Here is a 24128-nt window from a genome sequence, read left to right as displayed (position 1 = left end):
AGGGTTGTTGGGGGACGGGATAGAATCATTCATCAGTAAATAACATTGTTAGTCGTTGTTTTGTTTTTTTAACCCCTTTATTACCCAACTTCATGGTATCCAATTGGTAGTTACAGTCTTGTCTCATCGCTGCAACTCCCGTACGGACTCGGGAGAGGCGAAGGTCGAGAGCCGTGCGTCCTCCGAAACATAACCCTGCCAAGCCACACTGCTTCTTGACACAATGCCCACTTAACCCGGAAGCCAGCCGCACCAATGTGTCGGAGGAAACACCGTACACCTGGCGACTGTGTCAGCTTGCACTGTGCCCGGCCCGCCACAGGAGTCGTTAGTGCACGATGGGACAAGGATATCCCTGCCGGCCAAACCCTCCCCTAACCCGGATGACACTGGGCCAATTGTGCGCCAGCCCATGGGTCTCCCGGTCGTGGCCGGCTGAGACAGAGCCTGGATTCGAACCCAGAATCTCTAGCGGCACAGGGCCACTTGGGAGGCCTGTCAGTCATTTTTTGATAATGTGTTAGATGTTTATATGGAACATTCAGAATAAATTCAAATTGAGGACAAAATTAGGCCATTGTAATTTCCTTCAGAACATTATAAATATTAGTGTCATACTTCTCAGAATATGGCCAACAGCTTTAATGTAGTATAGATACTGCATTTCAGTGAACAGAGTGAGAGACTGAGAGAAAGGGAGAATGTGATGGAAAGAGAGAGAAAAGTGTTGATCAACGCTAGAACTTTGCTGAATAGTCAACAATCAATGTTCAAATTCAATTCAATCAACAAGCTATCAATTCAAAGAGCTATAATGACATAAACAGTACATTGAGCCACAGGGGCTCAATTTGTCCATACTGCACATATAGTGTTAGAGCCGCTACATGTATGCATGTCAGTATAGATTCTGTCTATATGTATTTTGTACATAGCTAAATATCCAGAGTACTGATCTAGGACCGCAGTGGGGAAGATGAAAAGCTTCAAGTTCCTCTGTGTACACATCACTGACGATCTGAAATGGTCCACCCACACAGACAGTGTTGTGAATAAGGCGCAACAGCTTCTCTTTAACCTCAGGAGGCTGAAGAAATTCAGCTTGGCCCTGACGACCCTCACAAACTTTTACAGATGCACAATTGAGAGCATCCTGTCGGGCTGTATCACCGCCTGGTACGGCAACTGCACAGCCCGCAATTGAGGGCTCTCCAGAGGGTGGTGCGGTCTGTACAACGCATTACCGGGGGCACACTGCCTGCCCTCCAGGACACCTAAAGCACCTGATGTCACAGGAATGCCAAAAAGATCATCAAGGACATCAACCACCCGAGCCACGGCCTGTTCACCCCACTACCATCCAGAAGGCGAGGTCAGTACAGGTGYATCAAACAGTTTCTAGCCGGCTACCAACCGGTTACTCAACCCTGCAACTTAAGAGGCTGCAGCCCCATATACACGGATATGAAATCACTGGTCACTTTAATAATGGAACACTGGTTACTTTAATAATGTTTACATACTGCTTTACTAATTTCATACAGTTGAAGTTGGAAGTTTACATACGCCTGAGCCAAATACATTTAAACTCAGTTTTTCACAATTACTGACATTTAATCCAAGTAAACATTCCCTGTCTTAGGTCAGTTAGGATCACCACTTTATTTTAAGAATGTGAAATGTCAGAATAATAGTAGAGAGAATGATTTATTTCAGCTTTTATTTAATTCATCACATTCCCAGTGGGTCAGAAGTTTACACTCAATTAGTATTTCGTAGCATTGCCTTTAAATTGTTGAACTTGGGTCAAACGTTTCAGGTAGCCTTCCACAAGCTTCCCACAATAAGTTGGGTGAATTTTGGCCCATTCCTCCTGACAGAGCTGGTGTAACTGAGTCAGGTTTGTAGGCCTCTTTGCTCGCACACGCTTTTTCAGTTCTGCCCACAAATTTTCTATGGGATTGAGGTCAGGGCTTTGTGATGGCCACTCCAATACCTTGACTTTGTTGTCCTTAAGCCGTTTTGCCACAACTTTGGATATGCTTGGGGTCATTGTCCATTCGGAAGACCCATTTGCGACCAAGCTTTAACTTCTAACTGATGTCTTGAGATGTTGCTTCAATATATCCACATAATTTTCCTACCTCATGATGCCATCTATTTTGTGAAGTGCAGAAAAGCACCCCCACAACATGATGCTGCCACCCCGTGCTTCAAGGTTGGGATGGTGTTCTTTGGCTTGCAAGCCTCCCCCTTTCTCCTCCAAACATAACAATGGTCATTATGGCCAAACAGTTCTATTTTTGTTTCATCAGACCAGAGGACGTTTCTCCAAAAAGTATGATCTTTGTCACTATGTGCAGTTGCAAACCGTAGTCTGGCTTTTTATGGCGGTTTTGGAGCAGTGGCTTCTTCCTTGCTGAGCAGCCTTTCAGGTTATGTCGATATAGGACTCGTTTTACTATGGATATAGATTATTTTGTACCTGTTTCCTCCAGCATCTTCACAAGGTCCTTTGTTGTTGTTCTGGGATTGATTTGCACTTTTCACACCAAAGTACGTTAATCTCTAGGAGACAGAACGTGTCTCCTTCCTGAGCGGTATGACGGCTGCGTGGTCCCATGGTGTTTATACTTGCGAATTATTGTTTGTACAGATGAACGTGGTACCTTCGGGCATTTGGAAATTGCTCCCAAGGATGAACCAGACTTGTGGAGGTCTACATTTCTTTTTCTGAGGTCTTGGCTGATTTCTTTAGATTTTCCCATGATGTCAAGGAAAGAGGCACTGAGTTTGAAGGTAGGCCTTGAAATATATCCACAGGTACACCTCCAATTGACTCAAATGATGTCAATTAGCCTATCAAAAGCTTCTAAAGCCATGACATAATTTTCTGGAATTTTACAAGCTGTTTAAAGGCAGCGTCAACTTAGTGTATGTAAACTTCTTACTCACTGGAATTGTGATACAATGAGTTATAAGTGAAATAATCTGTCTGTAAACAATTGTTGGAAAAATGGAGGGACTATAGTTTGTTAACAAGAAATGACTGGAGTGGTTGAAAAATGACTTTTAATGACTCCAACCTAAATGTATGTAAACTTCCGACTTCAACTGTATGTACAGTATATACTGTATATTATTCTAATGTATTTATTATTCTACTGTACTGTATTTAGTCAATGCCACTCCGACATTGCTCGTCCTAATATTGATATATTTCTTAACGCCATTATTTTACTTTAGATTTGTGTGTATTGTTATGATTTGTTAGATATTACTGCACTGTGGGGGCTAGGAACACAAGCATTTCACTGCACCCACAATAACATCTGCTAAATATGTGTATGTGACCAATAAAATTTGACTTGATTTGACCAGGTCCTCTCTGTCCACATAATCTTATTCATTATGACATAAAAGACAAAACTGATCCCAGATCAAYACTCTCAGACACTTTGTGAATATGGGCCATGGTAAGGTTAGATGAAAAGGCGATATGGAGATAAATTATTTTGCAGTGCGCTCAAGTCTTAACTCAAATAAAATGTATTCGACAACAGCCAGACTAATTACTGTCTTTTCATTAAGCCTGCGTGGTTGAACATTCAGAGACGGCATGTTCATCTTTCACTTCTTAGCAAGCTCGATGAGCACCGTTGGAGATAATCAATATGCCAGTGTGGCATTCATCATGCACAACAACGAGAGAGCCTGCAAACAAATAAACTCTAAGACGTTTAAACGTTCCCCAGCTAAATAAATCACTAACATAGCACTGCCTATATCGCCCTGAACCAATGCGCTCTGAGAAAACATTACGTTAATCCATTTAAATGATATAGTGAAGTCTAGTTTTACCTCATTCCGCACAGAGTGGGTTCTGTAACAGTCGATATAGTATGTTTGGTGATAAAGAACACCTATTTGTAACATTTTGGTAGAATTGTTACACATAGGGAGGTTCAGGACCTCTCTACTGTATGTGTAACATCATAGTAAAATAGAGGGTTGTTTTGCAAAAGGAAATAGCAAAAGGGAACTGGGATGCCAGGTTAATCTGTGGACATCGGAGGGTTAAGATCAGAATGAATGGTGGATCAGAATGAATGGTGGAAACTCTAGCACTTGAAGAAAGTTATTTAACTACAGGTACTGTAGATGTTAGCGAAAGAGCTGTAAGTAGCAGTAGAAGAATTGTTGTCTGTTAGTTTACTCCAATTAGGGTAGGAATGGTAGGGTAGGGGGAGAAATGTATAGAAACAAATATATAAAAAGAAGACTGTTTATCACCCCCCCCCCCCCGCCCAATTCTAATTCAGCACAATCTGAAAAAACTTTAGCATGCAATCATTTCATGATTCCGGCAGAAGCAAAAGTCAGCAATTTAGCGTCACAGTCAGCCCACACAGCCCTACAGTAGCACGACGTGCTAACGACCAAAGGCAAAATGGAGAGAAACAGGAGGAGAGGAAGAGGAGGAAGCCTGCTGGTGGGATTCTTAAGACCTGAAAAGCACTAAACTGCAAGGTAAGCAGGAAGTATAATGTTGTCATGTATCTCATCAGCAGTTTGTGACAGCCCCCACTGGGCCTGAGGGACAGACAGACAGACAGATACCTAACCAGGCTGTCGTGGCCTCAATATGCTGCTTTAGCATTCTACTAGGGAGTGTTATCTTGCAAGTGGTCAATGCATTGCTTTCAAATAAAGTGATGTGGGCTGATTGGGTGTACTGTGCTATGTGCCGTGTTGGCCTGAAAAAACACACTAACCAAGCCATCTAGTGGTTATATTACACACTGGTAGTGGTACACACGCTACACACTGATATGAATCTAGTACTGAAAAGGCGTGTTACATGACCTGGTTATGGATAGCGCTGGTCACAGCACTGCAGACAGTACACTATGCTGGTAGTAGTCACCACCAACAGTAGCTGATGGTACATCCTGGGTATGAATGGTGAGGAGTGTGTTCAGTAAAACCATCAACACTGTGTTTGGTAGGTACCTGGTTGTGCACAGTGTTGAGCTGGTTGTTGAAGGTCATGGTGAGGTTGGTAGAGGTGCTGGGGGCCACGTGGGTGATGAAAGGGGTCTTGCTCTGGTTGACCGTGTCGTACATGCCCACACGACGCTTACAGATGTCCATGTTCTGGAAGCAGGACTTGACACTGTGAAGAGAGGGAGGGGGAGAGAGGAAGGGAGGGGGAGGGAGGGAGAACGGGAGAGAGAGAGAGTTACATGTGCCTCAGTTAAATATTTATCAGTATGACTTTCTCCAGATAATCTGTTTCTCCCAGCTAACAGATAACTTTCTAAATGAGAAATGTGAGGGGATCTCTAGACGTACTGTGTGCTGTGGGGGAAGTCAAGGAGGTGGGTCATGGTTACGAATGGGTGATTGAGGGTCTCGATGGGGGTGATCCGTTTGTCCGCGTCGATCGTAAGCATCTTGGTCAACAAGTCGATGAACTCTCTACGGTCTGCCTTCTCCGCCAGCATGTCACTGCCCTCCAGATCTGATGTCATATTCACCTGCAAACACACATACACTTTTAATTATCATTTCAAAGTCTGCAGAGGGTCTTTTGCAAATGACATCCTATAATCCCTTTATAGTGCACTACTTTTGACTAGAGCTCTATGGGGCCTAGTCAAAAGTAGTGCACTATATAGTGAATAGGGTGCCATTTCAGAGGCAGGCTGAGTGTTGTACTGTACTGTTGCTGCAAACAACAGGAAAAACACTGCCAATTTTTTTATAGAACTATTAAAAAACACATACAGTAATGGGTGTTGACATCAGTGTCACAGGACAAAGTGATAACCATGCACCTTACTGACATTACAAACATTTCCACTGGTATTCATAGCAGAGTGGAGCAACTTAACTTTCACTGGCGCCGTCACAGAGAGTTATATCTACTGCCCGAGAAGTGAAAATAAACACAAAAATAAACCTGATACGTACTGCTGTTTGCTTATTAAAAGAGACATAAAGGACACCTTCTGAGCAGCCTCTGAGTGCCTCTAGAGCTGACATAGACATATATTCTGGATTACTTCTGGGAGCCTGCCTTCGAAACATAATGTTGGTTCATGTGTCCTAACCATTCCGGTTGAGGTTTTTGGAGAAACACTGGACAGCAGTGCAGCAGAAATCTCCTTGGGTGGAAAGTTAGCAGTGTTTAGAGACAGATGCAGGGACAGAGGTAGACAAAAAGAGAGAGGTAGAGAGAGAGGTAAAGGCTGAGAGATAGGTAGAGGCTGAGAGAGAGGTAGAGGCAGAGAGAAAGGTAGATTCTGAGAGGGAGGTAGAGGCAGATATAGAGGTAGAGAAGGAGGTAGAGGCTGAGAGAGAGTTAGAGAGAGATAGAGGCTGAGAGAGAGGTAGATGTAGAGTGAGAGGTAGAGAGAGAGGTAGAGGTAGAGATAGATAGAGGTAGAGAGAGAGGTAGAGATAAATGTAGAGGCTGAGAGAGAGGTAGAGGCTGAGAGAGAGGTAGAGGCAGAGAGTGAGGTAGAGGTAGAGAGGTAGAGGCTGAGAGAGATGTAGAGGCTGAGAGAGGTAGAGTAGAGAGATAGGTAGACGGAGAGGTAGAGTCTGAGAGTGAGGTAGAGCCTGAGAGTGAGGTAGAGGCTGAGAGAGATGTAGAGGGAGAGGTAGAAGCTGAGAGAGAGGTATAGGCTGAGTGGGGGTAGAGGCAGAGGGGGGGTAGAGGCAGAGAGTGAGGTAGAGGCAGAGAGAGAGGTAGAGGAAGAGGCAAAGGCAGGGGCAGAGAGAGCTAGATAGGTAGAGGCAGGGGCTGAGCAGAGGGAGGTAGAGGAAGAATCACAGGCTGAGGGGGCAGAGACTGAGGCAGAGGCTGATCTGGAGCAGCCCACAGCCTTCAGTGGCATATCTATGTCTGGGGGACAGGGACACAGACAGGGTCAGGGATAGGCATGCTGTTTATTGGGATTACCATGACAAGATAGTGGGCCCGTTTTTCATAAAGACACACGGCTTATCTCTGTAGCCCTGCTACAGGGACTATCTGATGTACAGCCAGTAAACGCCAACCAATCTGATTCAGTTCTCGTTCAAGTTATTCAGGCTCTGTCCCTAACCCCTCCCCGCCTCGCACATCATCACTTGGCGTGATAAAGGAATAATCTCTGGAATGAGGTGAGGAAATAATCACACTGTCCTCTAAGAGGGAAAGATGACTTTGGGAAATGCGCTCGGTCAGATTGCAAATGTGTCGCCTCGCCTCTGTATGTCTGCCGCGGCAATCTAACTCCATACTAACTGTAGCACAGTAGAAATGTACGTATTTGAATGTTACAGAGAATACCATGCATAGGTATTGTAGTGCATTGATTAAATGCAGAGAGAGCAATGTCTCCATAGGAGTGTGCTTGATAATTAAGTTCAAGAGCAGCAAAGCAGTAGAAGACTTTTAGCATAATCATCACTTCTCTTTATCCTGCCACAACACAAAAAACTAAAACATTTGTCACGTTCCTGACCTTATTTCCTTTATTTTGTCTTTGTTTAGTATGGTCAGGACGTGAGCTGGGTGGGCATTCTATGTTATGTGTTTCTATGTTGGGTTCTTTTCAATTAGCCTGATATGGTTCTCAATCAGGGGCAGGTGTTTTACGTTTCCTCTGATTGAGAACCATATTTAGGTAGGCTGTTCACACTGTTTGTTTGTGGGTGATTGTTCCTGTGTCAGTGCCACATGGGACTGTTTCGTTCGTTCGTTCGTTCGTTCGTTCGTTCGTTCGTTCGTTCGTTCGTTCGTTTGTTCCTGTTCGTGCGTTCTTCGTTGTCTGTAAGTTCTCATGTTCAGGTCTGTTTACGTTGTTTGTTATTTTGTAATTTATCAAGTGTGCTTCGTGTTCGTCTTTCTTTAAATAAATCATTATGTCTTCAAACTACGCTGCATATTGGTCCGATCCATGCTCCTCCTCAGATGAGAAAATATTTACTAATTAACTAAGGTCAAAAAATGTATAAAAAGTAACACAATACAATAACAATAACGAGGCTATATACAGGGGGTACATACAAGTCAATGTGCGGGGGTACAGGTTAGTCGAGGTAATTTGTTCTGTCTCAGCCTCCAGTATTTATGCTGTAGTAGTTTATGTGTCGGGGGGCTAGGGYCAGTCTGTTATATCTGGAATATTTCTCCTGTCTTATCCGGTGTCCTGTGTGAATTTAAGTATGCTCTCTAACTCTCTCTCTCTCTTTCTTTCTCTCTCTCTCTCTCGTAGGACCTGAGCCCTAGGACCATGCCTCGGGACTATCTGGCCTGATGACTCCTTGTTGTCCCCAGTCCACCTGGCCGTGCTGTTGCTCCAGTTTCAACTGTTCTGCCTGCGGCTATGGAATCMTGACCTGTTCACCGGACRTGCTACCTGTCCCAGACCTGCTACCTGTCCCAGACCTGCTGTTTTCAACTCTCTAGAGACTGCAGGAGCGGTAGAGATACTCTGAATGATCGGCTATGAAAAGCCAACTGACATKTACTCCTGAGGTGCTGACCTGTTGCACCCTCGACATCCACTGTGATTATTATTATTTGACCCTGCTGGTCACCTATGAACATTTGAACATCTTGGCCATGTTCTCTTATCTCCACCCGGCACAGCCAGAAGAGGCCTGGCCACCCCTCATAGCCTGGTTCCTCTCTAGGTTTCTTCCTAGGTTCTGGCCTTTCTAGGGAGTTTTTCCTAGCCACCGTGCTTCTACACCTGCATTGCTTGCTGTTTGGGGTTTTAGGCTGGGTTTCTGTACAGCACTTGAGATATCAGCTGATGTAAGAAGGGCTTTATAAATAAATTTGATTTGTACGTGTAGGTAGGGGTAAAGTGACTATGCAAAGATGATAAACAACGAGCAGCAGCAGTACAAAAACAAAAGGGGGGTGGKGCAATCTAAACAGTCCAGGTGGCCATTTGATCAATTGTACAGCTGTCTTGTGGTTTGGGGGTAGAAGCTTTTAAGGAGCCTTTTGGTCCTAGACTTGGCGCTCCTGTACCATTTGCCGTGCAGTAGCAGAGACAACAGTCTATGACTTGGGTGACTGGAGTCTTAAACAATTTTTTGGGCCTTCCTCTGACATCGACTAGTATATAGGTCCTGGATGGCAGGAAGCTTGGCCCCATTGATGTACTGGCCCGTACGCACTACCCTCTGTAGCGCCTTGCGGTCAGATGCCGGGCAGTTGCCATACCCTTAAGATGCAACCGGTCAGGATGCTCTCGATGGTGCAACGTTTTGAGGATCTGGGGACCCATGTCTCCTGAGTGTTTGGACCATAATAGTTTGTTGGGGATGTGGACACCAGCATACTTAATGACGGTGTTGGAGTCGCGCTTGGCCACGCAGTTGTGGGTGAACAGGGAGTACAGGAGGGGACTAAGCACGCATTATTTAAAAAATGACGAGTGTCTGTAAATGCATGTATTTTACAGGGTGACTTTTACTTTTAATTGAGTCATTTTCTATTAAGGTATCTTTACTTTTACTCAAGAATGACAATTGGGTACTTTTTCCACCACTTCTTCAGAGACACATCTGCTATCATAGAATATAATCTAGAATCTAGTAATTATATTTCTATGCTGCTGAGGATCTGTGACATGGCACTCCACAACACAAAAACAGGACAGCAGATGCTATTATAGAAACATAATCTAGAATCTAACTCTTCTATTTCTATGCTGCTGAGGGCTGTGACATGATATGGCACTAGAGAACATGAGGACAGGACAGAAGATGTCCAAGCAGCACTGGGACACATCCGGCTTCCTGTGCCTGAGGAGAGGTGGAATTAATCATTGCAAAACTGTGATCTGTAACGAACAACTACAAAACTCTAGTTTAAAACATCAGGTTTAATGTTGGACAACTTAAGTGCTGAGGGAAAACCAACAGCATCACATTTGGGTTGAGGTCAGTAATAATACTCAGAGGCAAGAGAGAGTAGCTTAAGTGAAACTGAACGTGAGGAGCAGTACGCTTGTATTTCAGCGATTGCTTCACTGTTAGTAACGTTATTGTAAAGTCATGCTGGGTCTCAAAGTGGTGTGGTTAAAATGTACTCACCACCCAGATGTCTTGCCCTCCCTAATTCTCTTTAGACCTCCATCAGGCTCCATTCAGTTCAGTTGGTGTCACGGCCTGACCTTAGATATCTCTGTTTTTCTATATATTTTGGTTAGGTCAGGGTATGACTAGGGTGGGTACTCTAGTTTTTGTATGTCTAGGGGGTTTTGTATGTCTATGTTGTCCTGATATGGTTCCCAATCAGAGACAGCTGTTTATCGTTGTCTCTGATTGGGGATCATATTTAGGTAGCCATTGTCCTCATTTGTGTCTATGTATAGTTGCCTTAGTGCACATCAGTAGCGTCACGTTTCGGTTGGTTGTTTTGTTAGGTGAGTTTCAGTTTATAAAAATTATGTGGAACTCTACTCACGCTGCGCCTTGGTCTCATCATTATGACGAACGTGACAGCTGGTCCTAAAAAGGGATCGGAGATGGGTCCTCCAGAACTTTAAGTTCTCCCCACATTTCCCACAACAGTATGGAGGCCACAACAATCTCAACATGGGCAGACGTCCCGGTAACTGACCCAAATCTCTCTCTCCAGTCCCTCTGTGCCTTCAGCTATCGTCCATTACACAAATGAAGACAGATGTCCACACTGCTTATTTATTTATCTAGCCCTGGATTCTGAGCCTGAGATTCTCCTCATTAGGACTGGCTCTCAGTCTACTGTTTCTTTCAGTAACCTTGTGTGTCAGTGTGTGTACGCTTGTGTGTGTGTGTGTGTGTGTGTGTGTGTGAGCGTAGTATGGGTCAGAGAGGATCAGAGTGAGTGCTGACCCTGGTGATCTGGCCTGTGCATGTTGATTTCATTAGACCACTGTTTTGTGACTGGGAGTAGGAGCAGCTTGGAGGTATGGCCTCCTAAACTAACCAAGGCAGAGGCACTAACTTCACCGAGCACCACTTCCGCTGGGCCTGCACACTATGCCAGACATGGAGCACTCTGGCTGGGCACTGGGTCAACTCTAATAGTCCAGATGGGACAACAGTGAAGTGAACACATGTGTAGGTTTGCATGAGGTGGAGGATCTCAAGGGCTTTTTGTGCCAGACTGTGTGCGTGTTGTGTGTGTGTGTGTGTGTGTGTGTGTGTGTGTGCGTGTGTGTGGAGGAAACTGCAGTCATATTACCTGACTTAAATGGTCATGTACATTGACAGCTCCTTATCCTCCCTTGAAGAAACAAGACATTTTAGATGCCTGGGAAATGTATCAGGGTTTCTATGCGTCATTACCTGTATGTACTGTATGTGTGCTGGAAAAACGAGTATGTTTGGGCGGGTGACAGTAATAACAAAATATGGACAGAGACACTATCATATCATCATAATCTGCTAAATGTGTATAGGTCTATGTCAACTTTCCCACCGTGATCAGAATGAGCATTAGGGAGAGGAGACAAGTTATGAGACGAGTGACATAACATATAAGCTGTCTGTTGACAGTGCTTTCCACACCAGGGTTGGGTATGAGTCACTTTCTGGTTACTTAACATTGTAATGTGTCCTCTACTACCTGGACTTGTCCAACAAGAAACACCTATTTTCTTTTTACTAATGAATACAACCTAGCATAGGGCTAAAGGCTAACTTGCTGAGTCATAGACACAACACTGTCTGGGTTCCCACACTGCAGCTCCTCTAGCCTTCTCTGTCATGTTGTGTACATGTACTACACAGACGCATCCAATTAGGGGATGGCCACAACATTCTACTCAGCTTAAATAAGAAAGCAAACTACACACATCAAAGACTGTGACCGAGTTGACCACATGCTCGACTCCGATATTGGTCTGTCATTTATTAAGAAGAAAAGAAGAATCAGAAATGAGGAAGGGTTTCGGTCAGAGTGCAGCTGCTTTCATTTCCCTCTTGAGACTAACTGCATATGCATTGGGGTGTCTGCTGCCTGAGGGTGTGTGTGTGTGTGTGTGTGTGTGTGTGTGTGTGTGTGTGTGTGTGTGTGTGTGTGTGTGTGTATTGTATATACAGTGCTCTGAACCTGAGCCATATCATCCAGGCAGTTAAAGATGTACTTCCGGGCCTCCTTGGACTTGATCACCGTCTCTCCCTCATGGTCCTCTGGTGTCTGTGGAGAGAAGACAAGAAGCAGATGTTCCATTCAGTTCCCATCAGAGTTCCTCTAGTCTCTGAAAATATTTACATTTCCCTCATTACAGATTCATGTTAACCAGCAGCAGGACTGAGCAAGCTAGCAGGACTGTGCAAGCTAGCAGGACTGAGCTAGCTAGCAGGACTGAGCTAGCTAGCAGGACTGAGCTAGCTAGCAGGAATGAGCAAGTTGGCAGCACTGAGCAAGCTGGCAGTACTGAGCAAGCTAACAGGACTGAGCTAGCTAGCAGGACTGAGCTTGCCCTTTTAGCAACCCTGGGGTAACACACAAACTCTAATCAAACAGCCATGTCTGGGGAGCAGGGCTGGCGTGGTGGAATACACACACATCTGTGCTCACACACACACAAACGTGCGCATGGACACACACACACAGGCAGGGACACACATATACACACGGAAACACACAAATACACATACACACCCACAATAATCTTACAGACCTATTAGCAGAGGAAAACTCTGACAAAACACACTGTAGTATTACAGTATCATAATGTTCACGGTTGCTGTCAAATGGAAAAACATGGCAAGCCAAGATCGAAGCGAAGCTTAGCAATCCCTCTGACAAACCTATCCCTGTGTCTGACTCAGTGAAGGGGAAAAAGTTGTTGGTTGCTAGCTATTCGATTTTCCACATGCCAACAACCATGAAAAAAGACGCAGTTGCAGCCGTGTTATAATATACAAAGTAATAACTTGTCTGTGACAGGCTCTTGTATAACTTGAGAGCACACATGCACACACACACACACATACACGTTCACACACACRWWCACACACACAAACACACTTTAAAACAGACAGGTTGTTATCATCCAAACTTACTGAAAGGTCAACATTAGTATGCAAGGAGCACGCTATATTATTGGATGTCAATGTGGTATTGTTGTGCGTCATTTTGTACGGATAAGAACTAAGACGTGTCCTAAATGGTACCCTATTCTAGGGCTTCACAAATAATGACATTTTAATTGAAATTGCAATATTGACATGTGGAATATCCACATCGCAAGAGAATGCACTATTTTTTATGCCATGAATGTAACATTCAAATGTAATAAGGGTCCCCTGGGAAACTCTGACCAACACTTTGGTTTCTACCCCGTCACAACAACTTCTACTGTACCTGGCTTTTTCATTAGTTGTCATGCCAAACAACACCAACTATAGAATCTGAACATACAGTTAATTTTGCAATATTTGGTAAAAAAACATAATTAGATTATTTGCCAACGTCGTGCACCCCTACCCTATTCCCTATATAGTGCACTACCTTAGAACAGGGTCAAAAATAGTGCACTTTATAGGCACTAAGGTGCCATTTAAGACACACTTGTGTTGAGACCTGATCAATCTTGGAAGAGAACATCACTAAGTGCAGTGGAGCAGTGAATATAGCTGTATCCAGCGGAGATATTAGTATTGTGGAGTCAGGACGTGCAATACTAAAACTATTGTCTGCAGATATGACACAAGACATTTTAAAAATCCGGCCAGCTCCACTGAGTCCCTGCATAGAGTGTGTGTGTGTGTGTGTGTGTGTGTGTGGTGTGTGTGTGTGTGTGTGTAGTGTGTGTGTGTGTGTGTGTGTGTGTGTGTGTGTGTGTGTGTGTGTGTGTGTGTGAGAGCGCGCGCGCGCGCGTGCGTGCGTGCGTGCGTGTGTGTGTGTGTGTACACGTGTGAAGAGACATCCCCCTGAGCTCGATTCGCCAGACCCAGTTCCAGTTACCAAATCCTCTCAAACAAATCCATGTAGCTGTCATTAGGCTTTCACTTTGTTTAGAGCCAGCGTTGAGTCTGTCCTGTGAATGCCTCACAATGGGCTTCTATAGTTGTACAGTATCGAATCCTCTGGAACAACGCTCTGTGAAACCTAACTGCTCTTTTGATCTATATGGAAAGTTTTGGTGCAACAAAAGGGCAATCATAATTAGTATTTCTCAAGTGTGTGTGTTTATGTGTGTGTGTGTGTGTGTGTGTGTGTGTGTGTGTGTGTGTGTGTGTGTGTGTGTGTGTGTGTGTGTGTGTGTGTGTGCTACAGGCCTACCTTCAGCCTCCACAGGGGGTAGTTGGTGGAGTCTGTGTCTCTGTTGAAGAATCTGGTAGTCTTAGTCCCTGCACTCAGGAGGAACTCCGCAGGCAGCCCCTGTGTCTGAGAGATGTATCGGATCTACAGGAGGACAAATATCAAATAACACATCAACTATGCATTCAGAGTTTCACAATATCAACCAAACAACATTAAAATGAAGACATGCAAAATAAGGCACGATTAATTGGATATTGTTTTGCCCTTTTGAGGCAAATTGATTTAACTGAAAATCTTAGTGAGAGTTAGAAAATCATTGCTGGGGGAAATCATTGGGGTGATTATGCTATAATAATCATAACTCCCCAATATGTTCACTGCAGAGGGAATATGCTTAGACCCATACTGATGCAGTATCATCCATTATTAATAAAATGACAGTGTGTGACAAGGTTGTGTTATACATTAGATGTGACACATTTTCACAGCAGGGTCAACCTGGTGAGGTCATGTGGTCAGGAAAAACTCTGCCCTAACTGTGATGTATTACTGGCCATACAGTTTTCACCCAAGAAAGTTTTCACCCAAGAAAAACACCTGGAGAGATCTGATGTCAGGCAGTATCAGATGCTGCCTGGGTTCCTGTGTGTACTGTGTATGGTTAGTCCTGTTATGTGAGTGATAGGAATGAGGCCTGTGTGTGTGTGAGTGCGTGTGTGTGCATGCATGCGTCTCTGTTTGTGTCTGTGTGGTGTCTCGTCTCCCCCGACAGACAGGCAGCTCCTGATCCCTCTGCAACCTCTCTGTTTATCCCAGCAGATGCCACTGAGCCACTCGCCCCAATTAGCAGCGCTCTGGTGCTCCAGAGCAACACATCTCTCTGTTCCGCTCATCTCTCTCTTTCTGTTCCTCCCTTCCTTCTAATCTGCTCTCATCATCTCTCACTCTCTCTCATCTCTCTCTTTTCATCTCTCTCTCTTCTCTCTCTCTCCTCTTCTCTCTCTCCTCTCTCTCTCTCTCTCTGTCTCTCTCTCTCTCTCTCTCTCTCTCTCTCTCTCTCTCTCTCTCTCTCTCTCTCTCGTCTCTCTCTCTCGTCTCTCTCTCTCTCTCTCTCTCTCTCTCTCTCTCTCTCTCTCGTTAACAAACTCACATTAGGCTCTATGGGAAAGCCTTGGGCGAGTGTTGCTCCATCTCTCAGAGCAAATCAAGCTGTTTTTTTTCACCCGTGCTGAAACATATCTAAGAGCAACTCTAATTTGCAAAGCTCTCAAATTGATGCTCTCCCCATCCCTAACTTCTAACTTACACTAAATTGTGACATTGACTTCTAGTGATATCTTAGGACTGGTCTTGAAGTGGACTAGTGACTCTTATATACCTTTCATACTAAGACGTTTTTCTGTCAACTTTACCATACTGCCAACTTTTTTCCGCCTTTTCCTTACCTGAAAGGTATTGCCGCTATCAAAGCCAAAACATTTATTTTCACCTAACGACCTAGTAATCATTTCAGTAAAGTTCTGCCTACGGCTTAGTATGAAACGTATCTGTAATGCTGAGGCGGGATTGGCACACACAACGCTCTTAAACTCTTGATGATTGCTAGGCAGGACCAGTTAACCATTGTCTTGCCAGTTCTAAACTTTGTGAGGCATGTCACTTCATGTCACAGCCAACCACTAAGCATGCACTGTTTTCTGAACCACAACTTGATGGATCCATAAAGAATTACTGTGGGAATAAATATAACTGAATTACAAAAATATTGGAAKAAAGTAGGCTAACGCAATTGAAGGCACGTATCAAAACGTTGCTTACTGAAACTCCCAAAGTCCTCCAATCTATGTAATACTGTACATTTTAAGCAATAGCCTACCCGCCAACTAGATTATAATTTCAGCACCGTTTTGATTGGGACAGCACCATCGCACTGCTTTCAGACAATCAATGTCAGATTTTAGTTTTCACGGAATCTTTGTTTGGATATTGGTTAGAAAGGGGAAATGTTAGCTACGTTGAAGTGAGTGCTGCTCATGATCATCTTGTCTGGTTGGCTCATTTATTACAACATTTAGCCAGAATGTTATGGAGTTTAACAAGTGGATTATTTACATTTTATTAGTCTTATAATGTTTCTTAGGACCTGTCTAAACAAATTAATATTGGATTTATTTTTGATGGTGTATATTCAATGGATTTATTAAAATAGATGCCTACCCACCACTACTACCACTCATCACCAGTGATGCATGCGGGAGATATAAAAGGCATATGCAGGCAAGAATGTGGTCAAAATGGGCCTGTTTACAAGGGGTCATATAAACATTTCCCAATTCTTTCTACAGGCAAAATACCATAGATCCTATGTGAAAGCAGTAATAACTCTTAGTACGTCACTGTTGCAAAATGCACACCTTGATTGATTGCATTTCCTGTTTATTGTATCATTCAGAAACAACTTCTTCTAGTTCTTGTCTTGGATGCTTTCTCTCATTTAGGCATCACTCATTATCTTTCAGATTGTCACCCCCTATGGGCAGACCCTCAGACCTACCTGGTCGTACTCGGAGGCCCCTGGGTAGAGGGGCCAGCCTAGGAAGAGCTCAGCAATGACACAGCCCAGGGACCACATGTCGATGGCCTCACAGAAGGGCAGGCCCAGGATGATCTCCGGAGCTCTGAGGAGAGAGAGAGGGAGGGAGGGAGAGAGAGACAGCATGGTTAGATACAGGCCAGAGTATTTCTGTAAGGTAAGCAATGGTTCAAGAAGGGGAACCTGTATGAGTTATGGAACTGACCGCACATTGTATCTAACCTGGAAAAGACCATGACAGAGATTCAAACAATTGCAGATAAACGACCTGTGCACTGCGATTTACTTTTCGGCTTGAGCTAACTTCGCGTTTACAGCGAACATGATCTCCATAAATGTCGGGGAAATAGCTTTTAAAAGTCTATTGCTGTGTGCAGGTTCTTATTAAGTCCCGGCCCTGCGTTGGATTAAATCCCGGCCCATGTCATAACACAATGTGTTGATGTAACACTAACTTTAATGAAAGATCTCATCTGGGAGAAGCGAACAAATGAGTGACATTCCTTTTCTTCAGTGTTAGGAGTAGCAGCTAACCCTCCCAAGACATCAGCAAACTGGGCCTCTATTCAAAACATTCCCAAAACAAACTTAATTAGATTACATTGCCAGCAGCAGTCTTAACGTCCCGCCCAAGATAAACTAATCAATCAGCCTGTCATTCCCTGATATGTTATCTTACACTGATCTCAGACCAGTTCTCAGGCATTTAATGCAAACACCTCACTTGTTTAGAGAAGCTTAGAGAAAAGTTGAAGGACTTTGTTTTCTTTGATTCTCCTTCATATGGAACTGGCAGTCACGCTGTTGATCTTAGTGCTGACCGTGGGGGGGGCCGGAGCTAATTGATTGATAGCCGTGCAAGAGCAAATCAGGATGCCCAAACCTTGGGGAGTCTGGTTTCTGGGATAAAATATGGGGGAGGGGAGAGTGGGAGGGTAATCTAGGGAAGAAGATGGGGCTTGGTTACAGTGGCCCTATGTGGAATCAATTATGCTGCCATGAAAAATAAAATCAACATATATATCCACAGAGCCAGAGCAACTCCGACTCCGGGCCGTTTGCAAAGGCCAGTTAAAAACCCCAGAGCCTGGTAACCAGGTTCCTAGACTTCTGGTCCTTTACAAAACACAGGGGCCAAGTGGACACTTCCCGACTGCCACTGATAAATAACTGGGTCTGAGTGAGCACTGAACAGCAAGAAAATCACTGTCTCTGTTATACGAATGCCACGACTGACAAACCGTTTAGAAAATGATCCCTTTTATTGTGGACTCACCATGAGCTCTGTTACACTAGACCAGATAGATTATTATGCAGTCCACTGAGCTGAAGTCTCTGATGAGCATTTCAATTACTAAGCAGACTGCCTCGGTCCCCAATGAGGGAAACTCACTGTGACACACACAAACACACACGCATGTGCCTACATGTACACACGCACGCACGCGCGCACGCACAAACATAAATACACACACACTAGAGAAACATTATCAGTGATACATTTTAATGGCGTGACAAGAATTCTCTGAGCTTTAGGCTGATCCTTGCCGAATTCCCTGCCTGTGGTGGTCATGACAACGGGGCGAGAGGAGAGGAGCGGAGGAGCGCAGGCTCCAAGGCAGCCTGAGAGGGAGACAGAGAAGTAACTCCTTGCTGGGAGCGTGCTGGACAGGCCCAGACAACGTGGATAAGAGCAGGGCTAAGAGCAGGGCTCTATGGGACTGGGGGAGGGGAGTGGCAGTGGGGGGAATCTGATCACATTTGCCACATGGGACTCAGACTTCTCTCTTCTCGGACCTTCCTCACTTGTCTATTTGTGAAAGAGATGGCAGGTTTAACATTGTGAGAAACAGCTGGGACCAAGACAACACACCCCGACAACACACCAAGACAACACACCCCGACAACACACCAAGACAACACTCCCCGACAACACAACACACCAAGAAAACACATGACAACACAACACGACAACATACCACGACAACACACCAAAACGACAAAACACCAAGACAACACAACACAAAAACACACCGGGACAACACCCCCAAACGAGTCTGAAGGAGGGTTATATTACACACTCAACACACAATGAGCTGGGCCATCTATTGTGGGTTGCCAGAGCAGATAGCACTGGGCAGGACACTGTGTGCTGAGGGGAGTAAGGGAGGGAACCTGAGCTATGAGGCCAGGGTCAGTCATCACAATACTCCCTCTTCAAACTGCATGGGCTTTCTCTTTAGAGAGGTATGAGGTTAGGAGCTTTACAATGAGGGATGCAGAGGCTGACACACCACGCGCAAACACACCAGCACCACACCACACACACCACACACACCCAGGCACAACACACACACACACCCAGCACACCACACCACAACACACACACACACACACACACACACACACACACACACACACACACACACACACACACACACACACACACACACACACACACACACACACACACACACACACACACACACGACCACACACACACACTAAACCAGACAAAATAGATACTGTGGTTCTGGCTGACATAAGCTCGGCAAATAGCCAAGCTTATGGAAAACTACTTTGTAACTTTCCGTTGCTGAAGATAAGCTTTATTGCATACACACACACTAATGTGACACCCTTCCCCTAACATGTGTACAGTTTCCGGTTTCCCCAGAGAGACTTAGGGTCTTTGCTCTCTGATTAGTACACACACACACACACGCACACACGCACACACACGCCCTCTATTTGCATAAGTATACTTATCAGACACCTCAGGCCCCAGTGCTCCCAACACTCAGGTCACAAAAACCTTCTAACTCCCACAAGATCCTTCCTAGAGGTTACAGCGAGCACCGCTCCCCTCCCATGCATTACCAATCTCCCTGAATAATTAGCGTCTGTTTAGCATGAAATGAATATGATACAACAACCAATCATGGGGAAATGCTGCGCCGCCTCAATGTTCTTTTCCATGGTTGACTGTGTGCCACGTTTGATGTCATGGAACTGTGGGTTTTTTATAACAGTCAGCTTTGGACCATCCTATTTAAATTAGAGAGCAATTATTCCTGCATCTTTAGCTGTGTGTGTGTGTGGAGGGGGTTTTGTGTGTGTGTATGTGTCTATCTGTGTGTGTGTGTTGGAGGGGTTTGTGTGTGTGTGTATTGTGCTATCTGTGTGTGTGGGGGGGTTTGGTTTGTGTTGTATGTGTCTATCGTGTGTGTGTGGAGGGGGTTTGTGTGTGTGTGTATGTGTCTATCTGTGTGTGTGTGTGGAGGGTTTGTGTGTGTGTATGTGTCTATCTGGTGTGTGTGTGGGAGAGGTGGGGGGGTTATGTGTTGTGTGTGTGTGTGTGGTGTTGTGTGTGGTGTGTGTGTGTGTGTGTGTGTGTGTGTGTGTGGTGTGTGTGTGTGTGTGTGTGTGTGTGTGTGTGTGTGTGTCTGTGTGTCATGTTCAGGTCCATTAGAGCTGATGATGTTATGCTTGGATCAGTTTCCGGCAGCAGCTTCTCGATCCAGGCCCTTTTCAATGATCCACTGCCCTGGTCTCACTGAGGTCCAGCTGCACTCCATCCGTCCCTGCTAACCCAACACAACGATCACGTTCATGAAATCAAACCAGTAATGCAAATCTCCTCACTGCTTCCGTGGCATGCAAAACACAGCAGCTGCTGCTGATGCAGGCCCTGGTAAACACACATCTGTGCAGCTCACACACCTCTCCTCTTCTCCCTCTTTCCTTCCTTCATCCTCTCCTCCTTTTTCTTCTTCACGCCTTCCTCCTTCCTTCACTCCTCTCCTTCTACACTCTCCTTAAGGACACAGAAGCAGGATTCTGGCTCCTTTAGCACATAGATAGTGTAAAGTATGAGCCCTACAGCTAGGGTTACAGCAGTGCTCCATAAGAGGTCATAGATAGTAGTGGTCAATACAGGAGATGGAATAGGTGTGGGTAAAACAGTCAAATGAAAATGGAAAATGCCAGGCAGTCAGGTGTTAACTGCTTACCACATCCTGGTGCTTTATGAGCAGAGCTGCATGCAAAACCTCAGCTACGTACGTACGTACACACACAGCACACAACACCACACACACCACACACACACACACACACACACACCACACCACACACACACACAACACACACACACACACACACCACACACACACACACACACACACACACACACACACACACTCTCAGATTGTGAAGTTTGCACTAGAGGGTGGTGTCACTTTGCAGTGCAAGGCCAATACAAAGATGCCATAAAGTATGTCTTTATCAGAGTAGCCCTATTAGATACAGCATTTGTGAACACATAGCCATTATCTTCTGGAAAGTTCCGTTGACACCACATGTGCAGCATGTGCACTCCATAAGCAGTGGCACAGAAACCACACCACCAATGTAACAGCTCTAAACTATACCTCATCTAACACATATACAGCAGCGAACAAGCTGGACCGGACCACAACACTCTGAGGAGGTGGAGTCATGCATGTGGCAGGCAAACTGGTACAATCCTTGCTAGAGTACTGTATGTGGGGGGAGGGGCGCTGTGACATCCTCCCAGCTGGCCTCTCATTGATGAGGCCGGTCCCCTGGGAGCTACAGTGATGGCACAACCCCACCACAATAAATGAATGGGGCCTTTCTTCTGCCCCCCTAAACTAGGGCAGGCAGACCAGGCGGGTGGGTAGACAGGCGAGCAGCGCCCATCTCCTCTCCTCCTGGACCCTCCACCCATACCCACGCACTGCACTGCAGCTGCTATTCCCGGCTCTGACATCATGGGCAGTGGGCACGTCAGGATGCATCCATCACCCTGACCTTCCTTCAGCTCGGCTTCACTTCAGTCTCCTGGCAGTCTGGCACATCACTGGTCTGGACCCCTGCATTTACATTTGATTGCAATGAGGTTGAACGATAGACACAATTTACTTTAAAGGACATCATTGCTTGGCATTGCAGCATTCACACTGGACGTTGTTTCTATTACAATGAGTCTGAACCATAGACCTCATATTTATTATACAGTATAGCTTACTGTATTCATATATGACATCATTGGTGTGAACTGCCATTGCAGGTGGTTCATATTTCTGATGAGTTTGAACTTTTCATGACAACTCTTGGTACAACAATAACTGCTCTTGTACAATGGAGTCAAACTCACACTACACTCGACAACTGCAGTAATTGCCTATTTACTGTTACGTTAACTAGGATGGTTGGGTTAACTTCATTTGAAGAGCTCTCTGCTTCCTGACGTGATGAACGGAGTACCATATTATAATATTATGTAATGCCCTCAGAGTTTGGTGGCAACCTCTTGACATATAACTCTTTGAAGGCCTTGTACCGAGTGACTGAGAGACAGAGGGAGAGTCCAGGGGAGAATCTAAATTGCATTTCCTTGATTCCTCATGTCCTCTCTCCACACCTCCTTCCAAAAGACATTGGATGGGTTTTGAGAAGGAGGTGAAGAGAGGACGTGAGGAATCAAGGAAATGCAATTGCGATTCTCCCCAGCACTATCCTCCACCTGTGGCCCCTCCTCTGGCCCATAAGTTAGTGGTTTCCTCTGTCAGAGAGGCTGAGACAATGAAACATGTGTGCACACACACACACACACACACACTAAAAAGAACCAACCCTGCCCAGCCATCGCGTGAGGGAGCGATGGGGCAGAGTGAATGCTAAATGCCTATTGAGGGCTGCATGATAAAAGGCTGTTCTTGGTCCTCCACGAGCCCCCGGGCCCCAGTCAAGAGATTTAGCTAGTTGTATAAGTCAGGACATAAACTTTTAAACAGACCTTGAGAAGTAGTATTTTCATTCAGGGTCCAGTTAACATTCCTTGTGCTCAAGGTGTTGTAAAGAAGGGATCCCTCTCTCTACTCAATAAGTTCTGATGGTGCTGTAACAGTTTCAACTGTTAATGCATTAGCATAGCTACAGTGGGTCCTCTTTTCAAAGTTGCGTCATACTGCGGCACACCTTCCGTGCTGCTGCAGCATTCTGCTGCTGCAGCATTTAATTGTCAGCCATTTTTTCTGTTACTGCGAGTTATTGCTAGTTTGACCACTAGAGGGAATCTTTGAGAAGCATTTGATTGTATTCCATATTGGCATTACCAGAGAATTTAAAACCTTTTTTGTAATAGCATAGTATATGCTTTTTAACCTTTCACGAGTATCTACCCCGGGTCCGGGATCACCCCCCACCCCCCCCACACTGAGTAGCATAGCCTAGCATAGCGTCACAATTAAATAGTAGCATCTAAATATCATTAAATCACAAGTCCAAGACACCTAATGAAAGATACAGATCTTGTGAATAAAGCCACCATTTCAGATTTTTAAAATGTTTTACAGGGAAGACAAAATATGTAAATCTATTAGCTAACCACGTTAGCAAAAGATAACGTAAACATCGCCAAAATATATTAATTTTTTACTAACCTTCTCAGAATTCTTCAGATGACACTCCTGTAACATCACATTACAACATACATATACAGTTTGTTCGAAAATGTGCATATTTAGCCACCAAAATCATGGTTAGACAATGACAAAAGTTGCCCAGCTGGTCAGACAATGTCGTGCGCCATATTAGACAGTGATCTAGTCGTATACATAAATACTCATAAACGTGACTAAAAAATATAGGGTGGACAGCGATTGATAGACAATTTAATTCTTAATACAATCGCTGATTTACATTTTTAAATTATCCTTACTTTTCAATACAGTTTGCGCCAAGCGAAGCTACGTCAAACAAAATGGCGTCATAAGCGATTAACATTTCTCGACAGAAACACGATTTATCATAATAAATTGTTCCTACTTTGAGCTGTTCTTCCATCAGAATCTTGGGCAAAGAATCCTTTCTTGGGTCTAATCGTCTTTTGGTCGAAAGCTGTCCTCTTGCCATGTAGAAATGCCCATTGCGTTCGGCATGAACTGGAACCGTGCCCAGAGATTCACAGTGTCTCAGAAATAAATGTCCCAAAATCGCACTAAACGGATAAAATTGCATAAAACGGTTTAAATTAACTACCTTATGATGTTTTAACTCCTATAACGAGTAGAAACATGACCGGAGAAATATAACTGGCTACACTAATGCTTGGAAAAAGAGCAGGTCGGTGTCCACCGCGCGCCCGACGCATCTGGAAAAGAGTTCCTACCTACACGTGTTTTGTTTATAGGGGCTGTGATTGCGCAATCGATACCATTCAAATCGTCATCA

General features: G+C 44.7%; 1 protein-coding gene across 9 annotated transcripts in view; it reads right to left on the bottom strand.

Annotated features, from left to right (window-relative positions):
• LOC111962599 (homeodomain-interacting protein kinase 2) overlaps positions 1–24128 on the bottom strand; it is a 158933-nt gene that overhangs the window by 22355 nt on the left and 112450 nt on the right. For 7 of the 9 annotated variants that reach the window (XM_070443145.1, XM_070443147.1, XM_070443148.1 and 4 more), the window contains exons 3-7: positions 16830–16953; positions 14294–14416; positions 12101–12199; positions 5356–5540; positions 5014–5176 (exon numbers count right to left, since the gene is read on the bottom strand). In XM_070443145.1, coding sequence (XP_070299246.1) covers positions 5014–5176; positions 5356–5540; positions 12101–12199; positions 14294–14416; positions 16830–16953 — 694 coding nt within the window. The remainder of the gene's footprint in view (positions 1–5013; positions 5177–5355; positions 5541–12100; positions 12200–14293; positions 14417–16829; positions 16954–24128) is intronic. The other 2 variants (XM_023985776.2, XM_023985781.2) reach the window with 1 other exon arrangement.

Source organism: Salvelinus sp. IW2-2015, linkage group LG4q.1:29 (assembly GCF_002910315.2).
Source record: "Salvelinus sp. IW2-2015 linkage group LG4q.1:29, ASM291031v2, whole genome shotgun sequence".
NCBI classification, from domain to species: domain Eukaryota; kingdom Metazoa; phylum Chordata; class Actinopteri; order Salmoniformes; family Salmonidae; genus Salvelinus; species Salvelinus sp. IW2-2015.
The sequence above is the reverse complement of the archived record's forward strand: the minus strand, read 5'-3'. Positions and strand labels throughout refer to the sequence as shown.